Source organism: Peromyscus californicus, unplaced genomic scaffold (genome assembly GCF_007827085.1).
Source record: "Peromyscus californicus insignis strain IS unplaced genomic scaffold, ASM782708v3 Scaffold_13__1_contigs__length_99412109, whole genome shotgun sequence".
Lineage (NCBI taxonomy): Eukaryota > Metazoa > Chordata > Mammalia > Rodentia > Cricetidae > Peromyscus > Peromyscus californicus.
The window spans coordinates 61811720-61833287 of NW_026294424.1; the positions used below are offsets into that span (position 1 = coordinate 61811720).

Sequence of the window (21568 nt, forward strand, 5' to 3'; positions counted from 1 at the left end):
GCAGATGCTCTGTGTCATAAGTCAGTCCTCAGATGGGCAGGTGGCGCTCTTACCAACAGGGTTAAAACTATAAGACACCGAGGGAGAAGAGAGGCATTCTCTAACACTATAAAGAAGAGATATTGACTGAGGAGAGAGCTAGCACCTTGTGCTTTAGTTTAATTTCATTTCTGCTGTTTTTTTGAAAAGAACTTTCACTGGCATTTAGATATTTTATGTTGCTTAACGAGGTTACATTGTTCCTTCCCTACATCATTCTTTGTCTTCTATTTCCCATATCTACAATCCTCACTCCTACTTCAGCTCTTCTCCCCACTCTGACATCTGTCTACTTTGAGTTTTCTTCTAGCTTTAATAATATTTAAATCCTCTTTACTCTAACAGTATCCTATTTGGAGGGGGCACATAAAATAGGCTCAATAAAATCACAGCTGAAAATTCTTCAAAATCTAGGGAAAGATATAAGCATCCAGACACACTTAGAACACTGGTGCACAGAAAATAAAATAAATCTAAATGTGAATCATGCGAATAAAAACATGCAAATAAAAACCATGCAAGTAAAAACAAAAAGCCAATAAACATGGAGGGCAGCTGAGAAGCACTCACGAGTGATCACCTCTTAGGGGACAGATAACACTCTAAGGGCACTTACGTGGTTATTCTGGAGATTTTCCAGTAATGATGAGTCACTAAATGTTTTTTCATCTCCAAACTGTGAGCTCTGCCTAAAGGGGGAAAAAATAAAGCAAATTGGTTTGTTTATACAGACAGGCCTGCTCATTTATTTCTAACTAATGATGAATGATTACTCTCAATGGATTCAAATAATTGATTCCATGACTATCATGTTTTTTTTAAATTTCTAAGTATTAATGAAGTTATTAAAGTATGTTTTTACTTTGGCTGTGTGAGAACTCTTTATGTATAGTGACAAATACAAATGATGGTATGAAATACAAAAATGTGAACAATAAAATATTTACATAGCTTGTCAACATTTATAAATATGTGTAAAAACATTTCTGAGTAGATCATGTTGTTCTATACAGAAAGGAAAATAATCATGAATGTGTGTGGGATTTGTGTTGTGGCTGGCTGTTTATATGGACAAATGAATTATAAACTTTACTTGAAACAAATAGAATCTGTATTAACTTTCTAATTAATCTATTATTAATCTCATGACCATGCATTTAAGAAAAAAAACCAAAAACCAAAAACAAACAAACAAACAAACAAAAACAAAACCCAGGAGCATTTAAGTAGGCACGTCAAAATACCTTGAATTGTTTTTCTGTACAAAAGTTTCAGAATTGACTAAGGAAAAACCAACATCTTCAAGAAATAAGTAATCATAATCTAGAAGATTTTAATCACAATTTAATTTTGAGTTACAGAGTTTTGATAATGCTAATGTGTCAAGGTTCAAGACTTTCTTTCACATTTTAAAACCACAGTGTGAAAAGAAGAGATCATTGAAGAAAGCACAATACAATGTAACCAGTACCTTCCCAAAATTGATGAAGTAAAATCGATGAGTGCTTGTCATATCATATAGCTTCCTTTTTAAAAATATCAGTGTTTGGCTGGTTAATTATCAAAATTATATGATATCTTTGTGAGCAGGTTGTAGTTAAGGAGTCTCAAAATTATCACTGGTATTATTGGTTTAGTATTAAGTATGGGGATCTAACAACTTTTAAATGACTTATCAGTGGGTAGATAGAAAACTGACACATTTCTCCTATAAATACTATCGTTTATAAAGAATAGTTTACTATAGGACTGATAAGATGGCTCAGTGGGAAAAGGCACTCAATGTCAAACCTGATGATCCGAGTTTGGCCCCTGGGACTCTCGGGTGTAAGGGAAGAACTGATTCTACAGGCCCTCCTCTGACCTCTGATGTCATATGTATACCACGGCACACACACCTCTTTCCAAAGAGTGAATAAATGCAATAAAAATCAACTTAAAAGTTTGTTATTTGTGATTTTATGAAATTTCTCTATTATTAAAATGCATTCAGTCCTGCTTCGTTTTTTACTTCTTGGGGAGGCTAAATTTTTATTTGTATGCTTATTTGCTGGGGAGGCTAAAACATGAGGGAATATTCACAATCATGTCTTGAAATACGAATACTTTTTCTTTCCAAGAGTTCCAAAATAAAAGTCTTTTTAAATCTTACATGTCTTGTTACCAAGAATTCATTCACTTCAAAAATCCCAGTTGCTGTTACTGATCCAACTTTCTAAAGTGTTGCAACAGCTCTAGATGTGTGACTGAAATACTTACACAGCTAGATCCCATTCTGCGTTCCCTATCAAAGGCCTCCACTCTGGAACACATTAAACAAGAACTCCCTCCCACCTAGGGGCTTCCCTACCAAGGCGGTGGAAAACCTCCAGCAGCTCATCCTCTAACAAGGTAGCTTGACTAGGATGGGTACAGGCACAAAATCATCACCACGCTCCCTAATCTTACAAAACATCTACTTTTGGTAAAAAGCAAAATAAGCAAAACAAACAAACAAACAAACAGACAGACAAACAAAAAACAAAATGAGGAAGCTTACATTACTTAAAAATAAGAACTATCCCAAATGTATAAATATTTTAAAACTACAGGCATTTACATATTGCCTGCATATAAAAATGCAAGCCAACATCAACATGTGACATCTTTTTTTTTCCTTTAGAAAAGGTCAAGTGGCACTTTGCTCATAAAGTGGCAGAGACAGAGACAGTCAAGGCGTGCAGCAGTGGAGGGAAAGAGGAGAGAGCATGTCTCGCTCCCTGCGTCACATGTAGCTTCCTGTAGCTTCCAGCCGCACAACATTGCAAATGATTATTTATCAACTAGACAAAAATGAAGAGTCAATAGTGCACTTAGGAGAAAACTCAGCAAGTGCCCAGCCTAATCATCAATGCCTATCTGTTAGTCATAGCATAGACTATGATTTGTTTATTGACTTATTTGTTTGTTTGTTTGCCGTGCTGGAGACCAGCAGGCAAGTGTGCAACCAATGAGCTATGACATCGCTACCTTGACTACAGATATATATATATATATATATATATATATATATATATATATATATATATATATATATATGATTTCAGAATTCAACTCAAACTAAGACAATCAGAAAATAAAGAAGAAAAGAGAAGAGGGTCAAGCCATAATTTCCATCTCAATCCTGTAGTTTGTTAAAAAGCAGTCGTGGGAAAGGCCCAGGCTTCCTGTCTAAGTCACAAAACAAAACACACAGATATTAATAGAGCTCACCATGTAGTGACAATTATTTCTGCAGAGAAAAAAAAACTGAAGGGAAATCAAAAGCTGCAGGACAAATTGGAGAGAAAATCAAATTTATATGACAGAGGTAAATTCCTACAAAAGAAAAAGATCTCATGGACAAACTAAAACAAGATCCACAGCGACAGAGAACACCGGGCAAGAAGACAATCTCACAGCACACGAGGGAATGTCAGTAGCTCTGACCAGACAGTCACTCTAGCCTCCTAACAAGATAAACATCGATTTGACAAAAACAAAGTCTGCCAACTCTGTGCTGTTAGAACTGTGGAAAAGGAATAAAATATCTATATAAAAAATAAAGTTTCTAAAAAGCACCTAGAAACAGTGTGTGGTGGCATCTTAGCTCTGGGGAGGCTGAGGCAGGAGGATTGTAACTTTGAGGCCAGCCAAAAAAGAGTAACTGGGTAAAATTTAAGCTAAAGTCCTCTGATCCAGTAAGTCTTTTTCTAGGAGTAATTGTTTACTTGGTACAAAATGTTGCATGCAGAAACACTCTCTGTGTAGTACATTTTCAATATCCAAATATTGTTACAGGGAAAATGGGGTCTCTCCTCTGGGTTCTTAGCCTTGTTAATAAAAAAATTTAGGACTAGGCTCAGAAGAAACCTTGAGGAAAATTTTATTAGTGTCTAAAAGAAAAACCCCAGGACAGCAAGTTGTACATCAGTGTAGATCCCTGGAAGAATAAGATGGAAAAGGGGAAGTAAGCAAGCCATAGTCTAAGCAGCTGTGACAAGATGCAGGTTGGGGTTGGTGAGTTTATCTCACAAAAGAGTAAGAGGGCAGAGGAGCAGAGGCAGGCGGATCTCTGTGAGCTGGAGGCTAGCCTGGTCTACATGTGAGTTCTAGAACAGCCATAGTCATAGCTATATAGTGAGGTCCTGTCTCAAAACAGCAAACAAACAAACAAAAATGCCTCAGAAAAGAGGGTTGGCTTCCCCCGAATGTGGGAAGAAAAAGTACACTGTCTCATAAAGGGAATAATTATGCCTCCTGTTTCTTTAGCACGACTGAAGGTGACCTACTCTTCAGGTGACTGACGACTGGCTACCTCTTGAGGGAAGGGACCACGGCTGGTCTCCACCCAGAGGGAGATTCCATTCTTTTGACCAGAAGGAAATAGCTTTCCCTTAGGGTTCCTCAAGTGTCAGTACCAACATCAGAAGTAAACAGAGATAGTGCTTAAGGGATGTGTGGCCTGTCCACAAGACAGACTGCTGTACAGAAGGGCGCATTCTTTGTGGAGTATGAAAAAGTCTGAGATAAGAAGCTGATACAAAACAATGTGTGCTTTCTTTAAAAAAATACAAGAGAAATGCATGTTTACTGTAGAATAAACCTACAACAGAATAAATCCACAATAGAAAGATATACCAGCCAGGTGGCAGTGGCACACGCCTATAATCCCAGCTCTCGGGAGGCAGAGGCAGGCCCATCTCTGAGTTCAAGGCCAGCCTGGTCTACAAAGTGAGTTCCAGGACAGCCCCGGTGGGTACACAGAGAAACCCTGTCTCAAGAAACTAGAAAAAAAAAAAGATGTGTATATGTGTGTATATATAATATTTATTTATTTATAAGAAAAGAAAGATATACCCAGAATTGGTCACTTTGGTTATTTTTCGAAATAGAAATTGAGGTCTGTAAGACAGGGGAGGGGAGAAAACTTTCTTTATTGACTCCCTTTGAAGTTGCTACTTGTTAATGAACCTGAACTGAAAATGGGAACAAAATCCACACTAACCACTTGAAATCTATGCATACACGACACAAGACCCAAGTGCACACAGTATGAACATACACAGTTCATGCACATGGACAGACACAAGCAGTGGTGTGACTATGAAGACTGCTTCCTCCTGTTTACAAAAGTCACCACTTCAACGAGAGCGGGGAATAGGTTAGTGAGAGCAGGAAGTCTGTTCAGAGCAGCAGAAAGGGAATGGCTGGCTCTCTTGTCCAGAAGCAAGCAGGACAAACTTCAGATGAACACTACAGATGTCCCAAGTATGCAGGATTGTGTTTAAATGCCCTCAATGACATGGATGTGTACATGCACACACACACACACACACACACACACACACACCCACACACCCACACACACCCCTCTCTCCCTCTTTCACTTACATGGGGGAAATTTCTTTATTTGAGGCTGACGGTCTGTGCCTAGCATTTGTTTTACTTTGTTTTTATTTATTTATTTTTCTTCAAGATAGTGTCTTGATGGCTCTGGCTGCCCTGGTACCGTATCCTGTGCTGCCCTTGAACTTCTGGCAATCCCCCTGCTTCAACCTTACAAGTGCTAGGATTGTACGCGTGCATCACTATCTCTGGCTTAGAACTCCAGTGTTATAGAGATAAAAATATAAAACTTTCAACACAAGTCTAGATATTTTCGCATGAAAAAAGAATTAGAGTTCTCCAGGTAAGTTTTAAGGAGACAGGATTCGGGTTGTGTTTTATGCGTACCTTTAACTTGTTTGAAGGCTGTCCTTATTTGTAATATGGGTAGAGAGTAAGGGATCATCAAGAGCACTTCTCTGTCTGAGAAACCATGAAGAATCTGAACATAAGTGCAACTTTGTGGAGCAGAGTTTCTAAAGGTCGCCTTCCTTGAATCAATGCAACTGAGTATGGACAGAGAGACAGCTTGTTGCTCATCATATGACACATCAGCTTTTGTATCCAGGCACCCGCAGGGCTGCTGTTAAAAGTGACCCTAAGCCGGGCGGTGGTGGCGCACGCCTTTAATCCCAGCACTCGGGAGGCAGAGCCAGGCGGATCTCTGTGAGTTCGAGGCCAGCCTGGGCTACCAAGTGAGTTCCAGGAGAGGCGCAAAGCTACACAGAGAAACCCTGTCTCGAAAAACCAAAAAAAAAAAAAAAAAAAAAAAAAAAAAGTGACCCTATATTGGCCAGGTGTGTCCTGGGACGGGTGTGTTTCTTAATTCGGGCTAGACTGGAAGAGGCCTATGGCCTTTTCAGTCCCATTTCCACACTCATCGCACGGCCCAGAGTCCTCAGCTTTCCCCAGAAAGAGTTGTTTGGCAAGGCTTCTCTAGCCAAAGGTTAAAGGACAGACGGTCCCCTAGACAGCCCTCTGGGAACAGGTCTGTGGCCAGCCTGTCACTCTTGGACCTTGCTTAACCTCCAATTTCTGCTGCTCCCAGGTTTTGTGACCTTTGTCAAGTCATTATCCCGTGACCACATATGGTCCTGGCTCAGGTCCCTGGAGAGATGAGTTTTCTTCTTGTATTCTAGAATTATTATTATTATTATTATTATTATTATTATTATTACTATTATTCCTAGTGAACAGCTTCAGGGATGGGGTGAGGTCTGTATCCAAGACTTATGAGGCCCTTGGGTGGGTACTTTTGTTTCTCACATGCAGGGAAACTCCCTAGGGAATGCTGTAATGAGGACTTGAGCCACAAGTTCCGTCGGCCCTCTTCCTCCTGAGCAGCAGGCCTTCATGGGAACCCCAGACACTCAGCCCTTGGGCGGCCCCTACTCTTTCTCATTCACTCTTTGGGAAGCCATTCACGAGGCTCTGTGCGTGTGTTTTCTCTCTTTCCATCCTTTAATTTCCTACTGGCACTCTTGAGAGTGGCTGGTTTCCTTTGCCTTCCTTGGAGTCGAGAGTGCATTTTAGATCTTGCACCACTAGGGGGCAGGCCCTCCCTTCATGCCTATGCTCTGGCCCAACTATCTCCTGTCCTGAATAAACCTTGCCAAGTAGAACAGGCTTTGAAAGGAGATTTCTTGCATTTTTCCTTAAGGTTGTTCCAAGAAACCAACAGGACCCACTAGGCAAGAGTGCTCCAGCCACAGTGAGATTAGTGCTGGGGTAGGTGATGCTGCCAGGCTAAACTGTACAAAAACACTTGGGGAACGCTCGCTGCTCATCATTAGTCCCTAAGATCTGAACTGACTCTTGGCTTTGCTCACATTCTCACACCTACACCGACATAATAATTATCAGTGGCAAATATCACAGGGAAGCAGAGCCCTAGCTCTGTAGAAACTCCTCTCTACCCAAATGATGCTATTTTAGAACCAAAATAATCTCAACCCCAGGAGAAAGGTGTATTTCTCTCTGTTCCACACTTCAGTGAAGTGTATTGATGAACAGCACCCCCATCTGTCTTGGAAACTCTTCTGTTTTGGAGGCCAGGTGAAGCCAAGCCACTGACACATACTTCATGAGATACTGTGTGATGGACTGGGTGTAACAAGCTACTGGAATAGAACTTGCACAGTGTGTCAGCCTGGACAGGCTCACAGCCCACCACACAACCACCGTGGAGAGGTTGGTTTCCTGATCAGTGCCACATCTCCTGGGCAACATGAGGTAGAGCTCCTTTTGCAGCAGGAGGCAGTATTCTGAGGCAATGAGCAGGGTGGAATAAATCCTGTTTGGATGGCATCCTCTCTGACCCAAGGAATGACCATTTCCCTGACCTAGTGGACCCTTCTGTCACAGCTGAAGGACTTTCTGGCCCCAGCAGTCAGAGCAGTGATTTTTTTTTTAAGGGTCTGCATCTCCAGGTTTTTAAAGATCCTGTCAGTTTGGAATCAAAATTGCTTGCTGGCAGATTTAATTTTTAGCCATGAGTTTGTTACAAAGAGTCAAGTCCAAGAATTTGAATGGGTGATTAACTTCACTGTTTTTGCTAGATAATGATTGGTTTGGATCAAAGTAATGAGACTCAGTTTCCTGGGTGACTACAAGTATTTCTGAAGGCCATTACAAAAGAGGAGTTATAAAACACTGTGTGAAAGTCTGCACCACTGAATAAACAGCCTGCCAAGGGAACTACTTTGAAGACTGACGCTAATGTGGATGTGTTAGATCTCATTATTATAAGGGCATGCCTGGAAGAATGCTTCAGCGAGCCTACCTTCTACAGCAGAATAAATAAATGCCACTCACTCCACACATAATTATAGGCTAGAATGAAATGAGGAAATAACCAAGCAGAAAAGAGAAACTAGTATAAACTGCAGATGCTGTAATAATACTGAAAACCACTGAAAAGGACTGCAGGGTCGACTCTAAGGCATTCGCTCTGGAGAATCACCCCACTGTCATTTACTTGAAAAACAATGAGAATATAATGTGTGACTGTATCAAATAGTTAAGAAAAAAATGAAATAATCTATTTTGTGAGATTTGCTTCAGAATAATGGTAGAGAGGCACAGGCTGAATGAAACTGGCCCAGAGCACATACTGTTAAAATGACTGACAGGGACATTTATTGGTTCTGCTTATGCTTAAACTTTCCAAAATAAGTTTTTTAAAAAAGAGAAAAATAGTTACAGATCTATCTATCTATCTATCTATCTATCTATCTATCTATCTATCTATCTATCTATATAGTTTTTGAAAATAAGCAAACCTTCTGACTACATGGATGTTGAAAGTGAAAGATGTTTTTCCTCTCCAACCCTCTCAATATTTATACTATCAACTTAGATAATGATTTTTAATAGAAAGGAATTAGTCTGCAAGAGTCCATGCCAGTTGATGGTACTTGGCAATAACAGGAAAACATTGCCAATTTTGGAGCAAGTAACCGTGTGTTGGGAAGCCATTATCTCTGCAAACCACTTATATTAATATATTTTAGAGAATTTCAGCTACCATCCAGTCTTTAATAACAAGAGAGTGTATGTGAAAGGGTCCATGTATTACAAGCTTGCCTTTAGAACCAAATGTAAATACGTAATCTACACGTGTGGATTTTCTTGACATTTTTGTACTGGGTGCTGTTTCAAGCAGGATGATTAAACATAGACAGCTCTAAGCTTGTTACATGGCATTCAGTCAACTTCTCATTGCCAGATAAAGCTGCCAAGCAGCCATTGAGGAGATGACTTCCAGAGTTTCAGTTATAGAGTCTTCCAGACTCTCTTCTCTTGAAGAGCAGCAACATGGAGACACCGTCAGACACCCAGAACACAGGGCCCCACCAAGACCACATTTGATCTTGGTTTCATCAGCCACATGAAACCAGTTAGATGAGGCGGGGCATATGCCGGGCTTTTGAAAGCATGGAGTCACGTGTGAGCTTCCAAGCTACCTTTTCTCAGCCAAACGGTATAGTATTTCTGCTTGCCCTTCCTTAACAACCTCAGCAACTTTCCAGAAGTAAATTTCAGTCAGAAAAACATTAAGTGAAATGGGAATGGAAGGGACTTGAAATGCAAAGCTATCCTGTACATGAGTCCTTAAAGTCTATAGGTGTGTGATGTAATTAACATCCTTCATACTCAGGCTCAGCTGGGCTCAGTGCTGGCTCCCATGTCTGCTGGTTGTGTTCTCGGGCAGATCACTTACTGGCTTCTCTACCTAAATCTAACTCCTTGACAATGACCATGTCAAATATATAATGAGGAGTGAGAGCCACCAGTGCTAGCCTTCTGGTTAGAGCTCAGCTAATCTTCAAAGTTTCTCCTTGAGGTAAACGCTACTGGTGACCACAGTCTTCCAATGAGGCCACTCAGGCAATTAGTGCCCTGTGTGAAGGTCAGGTCAGGATCTGAACTTGGGTGGTCAGAATCCAAAGTTCACATGCCTGGCCACTCCACACAACCCTACACAGAACCTCACAAAGCTGTACCCCTACCTTTGCAAGCCTCCAGGGAATTAGTTTACAGATGGAGGGCCAAGTATACAAACAGAGCACCTTTGCCATAAAGGCGATAAGTGTCTTCCTGGTGTTTACTTGTAAACAGTTAGTAACTACTTTTAGATTCAATGGCAAGTGAAAATATACAACTTATGAAAAAGCTGGAATGTTTCATTTGAACTCAGATTTTCCCAAGATAGATATTTTATGAAAAAAAAATCACTTATGAGCAAGATAAAATGACATTATCTCTTTCCAACAGCGATTGATGCCATGAAACATCCTCTGCTCAAAGTACATTTTAAATGATCCGGGTAAATAAGATAACATTTTGGAGAAAACCATGGTGAAGCTAAGAAGACCAAGCCATGTCTTTTAGGGAGATATGTGCATTAGTTCTGTATTACTAAACAGGTTTAAAATGAGTCGAATTACGGGTGCTCTGGGCAAGCAGCAATTGGAAAGACACATAGGTTCTAAAATGCATGAGGAGTTTACTCAGATGGCACCTGACCACAAGCCAAAGAGCATCCCCATTAAAAACTGTAGCTACACAGTCACAGGACCAAATAAGTGGGGGTGTACACAAAGCTGAGCTTGAACGATCAACCAATAATAAAATGCTCTGGTACACTGAGTGAAAGCTATGCTAAGTCTCAGAACGTATGGTGCTCTGTGTAATGGGCATTGATGGTGCCACGGTCACAGGAATCATGCTTTGGATACTATAAGATTTACTAAAGACTCTTATCAGACCTCCACTTTACTGAAGTAAATTCCAGGTAGGTTGAAAACTTATTTTGTGACTGGACTCCAATTTAACAGTGGAAATGTAATTTAATCTCAAAGTATATGTAATCTAGATAAACAGAAAAAAGCCTCAATAGCCTCAAAAATCAATATTCTCAAAAAAAAAGCTTTAAAGGAATCATAATTTCTTAAATTTTATTTGCTACCAAATGATGACTCATACTAATAACAAAATATACTAAATCACCCTAGATAAAACTGTAAATACATGGCTGAAAGGATTTTAAAGTAAAACAAAACAAAACCCCAGAAACTTCCCATAGTAGTGACACTGAACTCATAGTATGCTATCTTTAATAAATCTGAAGTGATGCTAAACTCGGGATGCACGATGTGAAGTTTAAAAAAAAAAAGTGAATTTTGCTGCCTGCGTTTACTGTTAAGTTGCGGGTAGTGTAGTTCTAGAACACTTGTGCTGTACACTTAAAGGTATTCATTTCACCTTTAATAATGAGGAGACATTAAAATAATGAAAGGAAACTTGTACTGCACCGGCATGGTCCAGCACTGTCTGTTCCAAGGCTCAGGCAGAAGGGGGCAGTGCTGAGCAAAAAAAAAAAAAAACATAAGCAAGCTTTCAGAGCTATACAAGGAGTTTTCCCTCTCAGGCACTTTGGAATCGATCCCTACAGATTATAGATAAATAACATAAGACTCTGGCAATCTTTAAAGTTTTAGAATATGTTTATTAAGTTTTTTTTTGATAGAAAAACCAAAGATACTTAACAGAGGTTAAGAAATACGCTCTACAGAGCATCATCACCCAACATCTGTAAAGATGGCTTCCCGTGAGACCAGGGAAGCCAGTTTAACAAAGCGATACAACAGAACCTTTCAAAGAGATCAAAGTGCCATGTAGCTTACCATTCATCGGGCGAGCACCCATAATCCTCAGGTTCGGGGGCATGGCTTCAAGAGGAGGGACAGAAAGAGAGGGGAAAATAATCACAGAAAGGCTGGAAACATAAAACCATGAATGGGGGAGGTGCCGAGAGGCGGGTTTCTAGAAAGGTAAGAAAATGAACGTTTAGTTGGATCTGGAAGAATGGCAGGTTAGTACAGTGAGCAGAACATGAGGATTTATGGTAACCGGGTAGACTTACAAAGGTACTCCGCATCCCAGAACTGACTGATGCACAGAAGTCAAAATTTAGTAATAAAGATGTTTAAATTGAGCTGTTTAAACATATGCTGTAAGGCCAGTAGGAAGTCAATCCTTTATATTTATAACCAAAACAGAGTGCTTCAATGACACAAACACGCTAGTCACTTAGGGCACAATCACATAGAAAAAAAAAAAAATCTGCCAAGTATTTTTCAGGAAGCTTTGATTGCCTTGAGACAGTAACTTCCTGAGAAGGCACATGAAGTACAAGTTAATTGTTAATTGTATTTGTTTGATTAAATGCAACCACTGATATTCAAAATGGTCCACTCACCAAATAATTTTTAATCTTGAAAGATGTTTTCATCAATACTTTACTTTTACCCACAAGCTCATTGAAGCATGGGGAAAGATCCCTTGATATAGTTCATTTCAACTTTCGTACGACACCCAAAATACATCAGACTAGATTTTCTTATTTCCCAATTCTTTCATTATATACGATAACTCAGTATTTTCCCTTTAAATTAGACTTACTATATACAAGTGGAGCTCAAAATGCAGAGATGGTTCTTGATAAGTACAATCAGCTGCTGGAAACTTAAAGAATTCATGAACTCCCTAAATGCCTACCCACCTTTAACCTAGCCCTGACAGGGTCTTCTACTTCCCAAACATTAAGTTTCCTCCAGGATCAATGTCCCCTCTATTATAGCAGTCACAATGAAAGGGATCCCTTTGCTTTCCTGTCAAAGGCTTGTGTTGACTGTTTAAGAGGAAGGAAGGACTCATCCGGCCCATCTTGGACTGGATTCCCAGGAAAGGCGCTGGCCTGTGGCAATGCACTGTGGAAATGGGCTGTAGCACCAAGGTCAGTCATTTGTGATTAACTTCAAGGTTTGGGCTCCAGTCCCTGCACTGTCCAGGGGAGCGCTGGTAACTCTCCAAGCAGCTAACACTAAAAGAAGGTCCTGATAGCTTACACTGGTAGTGTGCCCCACTCATGGAGAAGGTCCTGACAGCTTGCATTAGTATTATACCCACTCATAGAGAAGGTCCTGACAGCTTGCATTGGTATTGTATCCACTCATGGAGAAGGTCCTGACAGCTTGCATTGGTAGTGTGCCCCACTCATGGAGAAGGTCCTGACAGCTTGTATTAGTATTGTGCCCCGAGAAGGTCCTGACAGCTTGCACTGGTATTATGCCCCGCTCATGGAGGGGAAGGTCCTGACAGCTTGCACTGGTTTTGTGCCCCTGCTCATGGTTTCACACAGCTCTGGAGCTAGTGCTTCCCAAGTCATGAGGCTTATCAGCCCCAGAACACAAGGGCTGCGGTGCCTGCCCCTGAGTCTGGTGCAGCCCTTGAGAAGCTGAGTGCCATCCAGAGGGTGGAGGGCAGCAGGTGGCTTGTTTGTATGAGTTGCCATGAAGACATGCCAGTATGGTTATCTCTGCCTGGGGAGTTCTTCACTCAAATTCACTCTCAGATTTGGGTTAAGGACCATTCTGTTGGAAACATTCCTTGACCTCCCTCATTACACTACCCTACGCCATCTGAGGCTCACATCCGATTCTTGCTGCATGTTAGGACTATTGTATTATAATAAATTAATACCTATTGGCCACAGTTAGACTGTGAACTCTTTGTGGGAACCATGTAAACTGTGGTTTATTATTAGGTTTCTGCTACCTAAAGAGCTGCCTACAGAAGGAGGCAGATCAACATTTGTTGTAGGTAAATGAAAGGTCATGGATGGTTACAGACACATGAGCTGGCTATAGTTTAGTTCTTGGATCCAGGTGCCTAACTGTGGAGATTTTCCTGGTGAATCTCTCCTCAGGGTTGTAGAATTAGCTGATCTCCTATCAAATGTGCTTCTAAACAAAACCTGCCAAGTAAACAATTCACATACTAAAGTTGGTACAAACAGATTGTCTTTAAGACTCTTCATCTGTTTTACCGAAAGGGAAAGGGTAAAGGATCTAACAATGATCAAATGTCTGGTCTCCCAAATAAAAATAAAACAACAATAACAAAAAGAATTGTTTCAGGTTGCTTAACCTGTTTTTTTAGCCCCAGAGATGGTGTTGATGAAATTACGGGCAGGTACAGGAGATAAGGAAAACTCTTCAATCTCCACAGCACGAGGACTCCAGCCACTGAACACAGAAGTCCTCACTACTGCGGATACCTCGCTGGCTGTGATGACACAGGCATCCCCAGAGTGTGACCTGCTACAACCGGACACTTTCCTAAGTGTCTCACAGCAGAACTTCTAGTTTGTAGCAAGTTCAATTTATAAATGACATCAGTTTATTTATGTTAACAACAACTGTTCCCATAAGATGATCTAAGGGAAAAACCCAATGAGTATCAAGAGAGGCATCCTTACTACAAAGTTGGTTTCTGGGAAATAGTCATGGCTGGCAGCTGTGTACAAAATTTGAACTTCACTGTCTGTCATGAAGTTCAAACAGACCAAGTTTGAGGCAAAGCTTATGTGAAATGAGAGAACCTTTATGAAAATTAGAGCCTGAAACGTTGTTGGTAAGTATTTTATTCCTACACCATTGCTGGATCCAGAGAACGAGCTAGAAACTACACTGCTGGCAGACTTGACCGCCCTTACCCTCTAGCTGACAGAAGGAGAGAGCACAGGGCTTCACTGAGAGTCTGAAGGGTTCACAGTCAACTTATTTGTTGGCATTTAAAGTGTGCGACTTTCTCTTGTTTTGTCATTGCCCAAGGGTCCAGTGGGGATGAAGACCAGGATGTCCTCTGCACTAACTCCTCGGATTTAACACGGTTACGGTGTGAATGGGAACCTGTGCAGGTTGCTGTAAGCCACGAACGCTCAGAGCAAAGCCCACAGTAAGGCGGCTGACTGTGAGGGACTCGCCTCCGTGTGTCAGCTGTGGAATCAGGTCACAAGGCTACACCCACCCCTGATACAGACATGTGGTCAGTAAGAGTTGGTTTCTCCAAATCCTTCGTGTATCAACAAGCCTCGGCAACGCTGACACTCCAGGAACCCATTAGGATAAGAGAGACTGGGACTTTATTTAAAAAGGGAGAGGAGTGGATCTGGGAGGAGTCAGGGAGGGGGTGCACATGATCAAAATACACTGTACGAAATTCTCAAGGAATTAATATATGAATTGATATATACACAAAAGGGCTATGGGTACTAACACAAATGTACAAACCCTAGGTGATGCTTGGAAGTAGCTTAACTAGCTGAAGCATGGCTTTCAGTGTTCTTGAAGACATGAAGCCACACCTACACAGGACCCACTTCCATTATATGGCTGATCTCGGCAAACAAAGGGACTTCTTATTACTAACCATGTTAGAACTTCCTATCTTGAAAGGGACCTTAGAGGTTTATTTTATTAAGTTTTATTACATTTTGCAGAGTTAAGAATATCTGAAAGGGAATTGTCTAAGGTCACAGGAGCGAATCTAAGACATGGCTCTAGAATTCATACCTTATCGCTTCACCTCATTCTTAAGAAATGTTCTCACAGGGACATTCATTTCCTTGACCATCTAATTGACAGAACTGGCATTTTGCTCAAACCCACCCTCGCCTCCTACACTTGTGCATTATGAAGTTATCGACAGGCAAGGGAAGAGCTCTGCTTCTGTGCATACGGCCAGGGGTGATTAAGACCCTGTTCTGAGCGTAAGAAAAATCCACAAAGAATAGCCCTTCCATCTCTGGCCTAACCATGTGTAGAATGTGTAAGCATTTGATGTCACAGAACATGACCATTATTCTCCTGCTCCAGGAACAATTCTGGGGAGAATGGAGGAGAGCTCTTTTGTCGGAGAACTATCAGGCTTCAGATAAAGAGGGAAAAAAAAATGCACACTGGAACATCAGTATTCTTCTCAAATCAAAAGCCTATCTCTACAGTGTGGAAAAGTCATCCAATCACTGTATCCACAGGTTAAAGTCATTTTGAATCAGACGCTCTCCTGCCCTCAAGAACAAGCATATTGGTCTCTGCTCCTGTTTGCAGACACGGTACATAGGAATAATAATAAATTTAGTTTAAAATATTTTCAAGACTAAGCACTGCTTTTCCACTGACTTGCTGCTTCAAGATAAAGTATGAATGAAAACAGTGGGTGTAAGCCAGAAACGCCCCAAGTAAGGAGGTGTGGTTAAGACATCAACATTTCCTTGCCTCATTGAGGTAAAGGATAGTTGCGAAATTTGCTGATAAGGCTAGTGCCACTCAACCAGAAGGAGGGTGTCTCTGAGTGGCTTAGGCAAGCATACATATAGTCAGGAATAAATTAAATAGAGGCCACACCCAATCTGAAGGCCATTATCACTTAGGTTCTCCAGAGTGAAGATGTTCATGTCCTCACCTCCCTCCCATCACCGGAAGTTTAGATTGTTCAGTGACTGCAAAGAGGAGACGTGATAAAAGGTAGAAGGGAGAGAAGGGAGGATGACTGAGCCTAAACACAGACCAAGGCCTCACTGCAGCTTCTCCCCACATCTACACTGACTGCAAGCCAGAGCGAAGGGAAGTGGTTTGCCCTTATCCCTAGGCACAGATGGAGACCTTACACAGTCCTAAACACTGAGAGACCTGCCAGTCATTCTCCACCTCCTAGCATCCCCCAAGGACAGCAAGACCAACTGTAACATACACAATTCATCCACCCCAAAGTAAAAAGAATGGTTTTCTAGATTTAAAAAACAAAACAAAATCGAGCCCTCCTTGCACAAGAAATGTCCAAATATTCCAAACTGATGGCATCAATTAAACGTGTATTTCACACCCCAAGTAAAGGGAAAACACTCACCCATAAGCCACGCCCGCGATGGTGCATTTCTTGAACTGCATCACATTGCATGTCAGGGTCCCAGTTTTGTCAGAAAATATGTATTTAACCTACAAACCAGTTGAAAATCCTAATTACTATTTCAGGGTTTTTAAATGCCTATCTTGGTGCCTTATGCATACCAGGCAAGTGCCCACCTATGAGCTATAGCCATCCTGCTCAGGAATTTTTTTTTTTATAGAGGGAAGAAAATGTACTTAAATTACAATTTCTTTAAAAGCCAACTTTGTTCTACCGTGGGGTATAATGACTGCTAGAATTGCGTTCAGTACATTGTTTAAGGAGCAACTCAGCTCTTTCAGAATTTTAATGAGAAATTATTTTATATATGGGAATTAATGTGTATTAGAAAAACTAGAGAGAAGTCTGCTTCAGGACAGTCTAAATTTCTACGGAAAGTTTCACTGCTGTTCTCAAACATACACAGTACTAAGACCTAACCGGTATTCCTCAATATAACAAGAAATCCTAGGATGGCAATAGCTTGTGCAGTTAACTTAAGACACCATCTAAATTGGTAAGGAACAGTATAATCTGTTCTAGATGTAATTTGAATAGTATGCGTTGGGAAGTGGAGGAGGAAAAAACAAAAATCCCTTTTCAGCTAGCACTTATAAATGGTCTACAAATATACATATGTAGTCACATGTCACCTAAGGATGCTTTCATGAATGAGGATACACGTATGATGTGGATACCACAAGACTATATCGCTTGCCTAGTGAGGTCATAGCTGTTAGCACGTGGAAGTGCATTTTATGATGTTTACATAATGATCACCTGACAATGCACTGTTCAGAACAATCCCTGGTAAGTGATGCAAGGCTGCATATATTAATGAAGTATGAGTTATAAATCTATTCCAAATTCCTATTTGATTAGACTTATACAACTGGAACTTTTCCTTCCTTCTGGATGAAAGTCGTGAACAATTCTATTACTATTCCTATAACTCAAAAACAGCCAATATGTTATAGCTAAACAGACTACCTACTAAGAAACACACCTCGGCTTACACAGCATCTCACCTTGACAGAAAAAAGTCTGCTAAACTCCACTACTAAATATGAACACTGTATTTCAGGCACTAACCAATGCATTTATGTGGATTATTCAAACAATGGAAAACGAGGAGATGCTACTTCATCTGAGGTCACCACATAAGGCAGAAATGATACCAAATCTCACTTCTGATCCAACTGTGGAAGAGCTTACCTGGCCAAGCTCCTCATTCAGATTAGATGTCCGAGCCATTGCGGCAGTATCTGTGGGCTCGTAGTGCATGTCAAGATCCTACAAAGAAGTAAGTGACATCCTTGAATGCAAGGTACCGGGGGACTGGGTTAGCAAAAGAAATCACTCTGTTTTTTCATGTTTCAAAAGTCACCATTTGACCTGCTGAGCTCCATGTAACCATGCTAGTTCTTTGCTCTCTCTACATGATTCTCTGTGGCTGTCCTGAAAAGTACTCAGCAGGAATGATTGTCTTTCATTAGAACAGGACAGTATGTAGTGAGAGCTTGTCTGCGGAATCAGATAGTCCGTTTCCTTCCATTCTTCATTCTCAATAAACTTAACCTCCTGTCGGGGTTAAGGTATGCAGTCCACATGAAGCACACCCCTGAGTGATGCGAGGGAACTGTTTAGTGACGTTTGCTAGAAAGGCAGCCACTGTTTTCATATAGTTAGTTCTTCAAGCAAAGTTATCTAAGAGACTGCATCTGGTTGAACTTGTCAGGCTAAGTTTCTTTTATTATAGATACTTGACAGTCAACCAAAAAAGGTATAATTTGCTATTTCTTCAGACTTGCCTTCCACCCAGTGACCATGAGGTCTGATCCCATTATCCAACTCCATTACCTAATAGTTTTTACAGCAGAATACTGTATTAACAAGTTAGGGCTGTGTTTGTTGGGTTTCACATCTCTCCTGTTTCTGGATTAGGCTTTGAGTTTACATGTCATGTTGGAAGACAGACATTTGCCAAGTGAGTCGGGTTGGGAGAGGAGAGGAGAGGGCTCACACACAGATCAATCTGGAAACCATATGAAATGAGGACCCCCTAGAGGAGAGGAGGGTGCCTGAGTCAGGAGAGACAGGCACGACAGAAGAGCAGGTGTGATAGGACAGCTGAGGTTAAACGTCTTCCAAGCTATCATTCAGAAATCCATACTGTATAACAGGACAACTAGCCAGAACCAGAATCCAGGCGACAGTTACTGATCTCATTTCCATACAAGGAGGAAGCTGGCTTGTCGGGACTGTCCCAAAGTCTCTGCTGGTTAAGAAGGTGGTTAGAAAGCAACAGCCTGCCGGGCTCATTCAACACTACCATTACGTGATTATTGAAACTAATTCTACGTTTTGAAAATCCACATAAACAATAAGGCCTCGAGTAGCCATTTGATCTTCATGGTGCATTTACCTTATTATTTACGTGAGTGAGAGCCCTTCATTAACTTCAATTTCTCTGTATATAAGGCTCAATTCTTCAGCACATATTCCCTGTGTGAAGTGAATATGCCTGCTGCTCATTTCAAATCCCTAACTACACTGATCTTTTTATCAAACACAAGAAAGAGGCTGACATTTTAGCAAGATCACTCACCACAAGAAGACAAGGAACAGCTGCAAATGTATCTTTGGTTATATTCTTAGACTCCCAATATTGTTCATATCAAAAGCTTTAAGATAAGTTTGGAACATAAAAAAGGAAAATCAAAATTTCTCAAAAAATTCAACTTTTTGGCAAATTATACCTGAAGATATAATTTACACAAATTCATTAATTTTAACTAAGATAAAACTGAAAAAAAAAATTGATGAAAAATAGAAAACAGATGTTTAATACATCTCTCCAATATTAAAAACATCAATATAATAATTCAAAAGGAAAACCCATGCACACTGAAGTCATTTAGAGTGTCAAAAACGAACTAGATGGATGAACAGATTCCTCAATCATGTTGACAGTAGCACAGTTATGTGTTTGCTTATAAAACTCCTTGCCTATAAACAGGTTCTTGAGCTGCACAAATACTATGAGGTTCAGGTAAAACACCTTGTCATCCTTCTGTTAGTGTCTAGAAATGAAGTTCTAGGAAGCCGAGTGACTAGACAAAGTTGCTTATGTGGTAAATTATGACAAGACAGATATTTCAATTCCAAATGCAAAGTCTCCTTCCTCTATAGATACTGTGTGTCCCCAAACAGGTTTCCTGAACCAGATAGCAGTATTCCACAGGATGTCTGGTGTTATCCATTTGCCTGATTCTGAGCAGACCATGCTAAAATTATATGAGGCTTAAAAAAAAGCCATCATATAGTCAACAAAAACAACATACAATTAATACTTAAATTTTTTTAACCTCCATAGATCAAAAGACCCTATCAGACTAAATTTTTTAAAAGGCAAAATACATATTTAGGAAGATGACATGTAATACAAATCCATATTTACCCAATTGATGAAGTATGCCTGGGTAAATTTTACCACTTCTAATGTAACCAACAAGCTGATGGGAATGAGGTTGTTGAAAAGGATAATGAAAGTCAAGAAGTTCAGTCCAAAATTACTAGCGCCACCATCTGTTGGGGAGGAGGAAGAACATCATTTAGAGCTTTATATCTGCAGTGGGAAAACCTGAGCACCCTAAGAATTTCCTTTATTATACAACAAATCTAGATAAACCGAGGAAGACTTTGCTAATAACATCTTGATTCTCAATCACCTCTTTCAGTGTAGAATCAAAGTTCCATCATCCCTCTCTCTAGGGTCCTACATCAGGGATTCAACCAGATCTAGACTGAAAATATTCTGTCGGAACTTAGTATGTGCAGACTTACTATTCCTTAAACAATACAGTGTAATAACTACTTCCACATATACTTTGCATCATGCATATTAAGTAATCTGGATATGACTTACACTATATGACAGAATAAACGTAGTGCACATACTGGGTCATTTAAGTAAAGGGCTTGGACATCTGTCAGGTTATGGTCCTTTCCTTATGTCCTAGAATCAAGTTCCAAAGATACAGAGTGACAGCTGTATTTGTATTCAGCATGCTAATCCTATCAAGATCTCCATGATGCTATTAAAGAGTGAAAGAAACTCAGCATGGTGTCTTTAATGCCGGCAGAGGCAGAGGCCAGCCTGGTGAGTTCAGGGCCAGCCTGGTCTACAGAGTGAGTTCCAGGACACTTAGGGCTACACAGAGAAACCCTATTCCATTCTAGGGAGGTGTGTGTGTGTGTGTGTGTGTGTGTGTGTGTGTGTGTGTGTGTGTGTGTGTGTGTAAGAAAAGTGCTTTAGCTATTGGTATTGCAAATTGTGCTCCAATAAGGAAGTTCAGAGATAGTAGAAGGGTTGAAGGTTTGTCAATACAAATTTTCAATTGGGCGGAAACACTTCTGTGTGAATTCTTGAAAGCATTGGTTTCAAAGCAAACACAATCGCAACTAGAACTATCCAAGTTGTAAGAATCCTTCTTCTCTTTCCAGCACTAGTCTCCAGGAGGCCTTGGGCATGGTCGGTAAGCACAGCCCTTAGCTGTATCTTTAGCTACAGGGTCATTATTCATCCATAGGTATATTGGTCTCCTAAGTAAATTAACTTCTTCCTCCTCAATAAGGAAAATAAGACAGGGAAGACTAATCGATTGTAAGGAATGTATACAAACAAACTGATTACAGTAATGACATTTTTTATGCTGAAATAATAAATCAACAACTATACAATAACTTGGAATAGTTGCAAAACTGACTAAATGTAATAAAAAATTAGATAAGTGTAATGAAAACAGCTTTAAAATCTGTTTTTTGC

At 40.4% G+C, this 21568-nt stretch overlaps 1 protein-coding gene across 4 annotated transcripts in view; it reads right to left on the reverse strand.

Annotated features, from left to right (window-relative positions):
• Atp8a1 (ATPase phospholipid transporting 8A1) overlaps window positions 1-21568 on the reverse strand; it is a 231457-nt gene that overhangs the window by 130274 nt on the left and 79615 nt on the right. For 3 of the 4 annotated variants that reach the window (XM_052735065.1, XM_052735064.1, XM_052735063.1), the window contains exons 12-16: window positions 20201-20328; window positions 17956-18033; window positions 16702-16790; window positions 11634-11678; window positions 656-728 (exon numbers count right to left, since the gene is read on the reverse strand). In XM_052735065.1, the coding sequence (XP_052591025.1) occupies window positions 656-728; window positions 11634-11678; window positions 16702-16790; window positions 17956-18033; window positions 20201-20328 (413 nt within the window). The remainder of the gene's footprint in view (window positions 1-655; window positions 729-11633; window positions 11679-16701; window positions 16791-17955; window positions 18034-20200; window positions 20329-21568) is intronic. The other variant, XM_052735066.1, reaches the window with a different exon arrangement.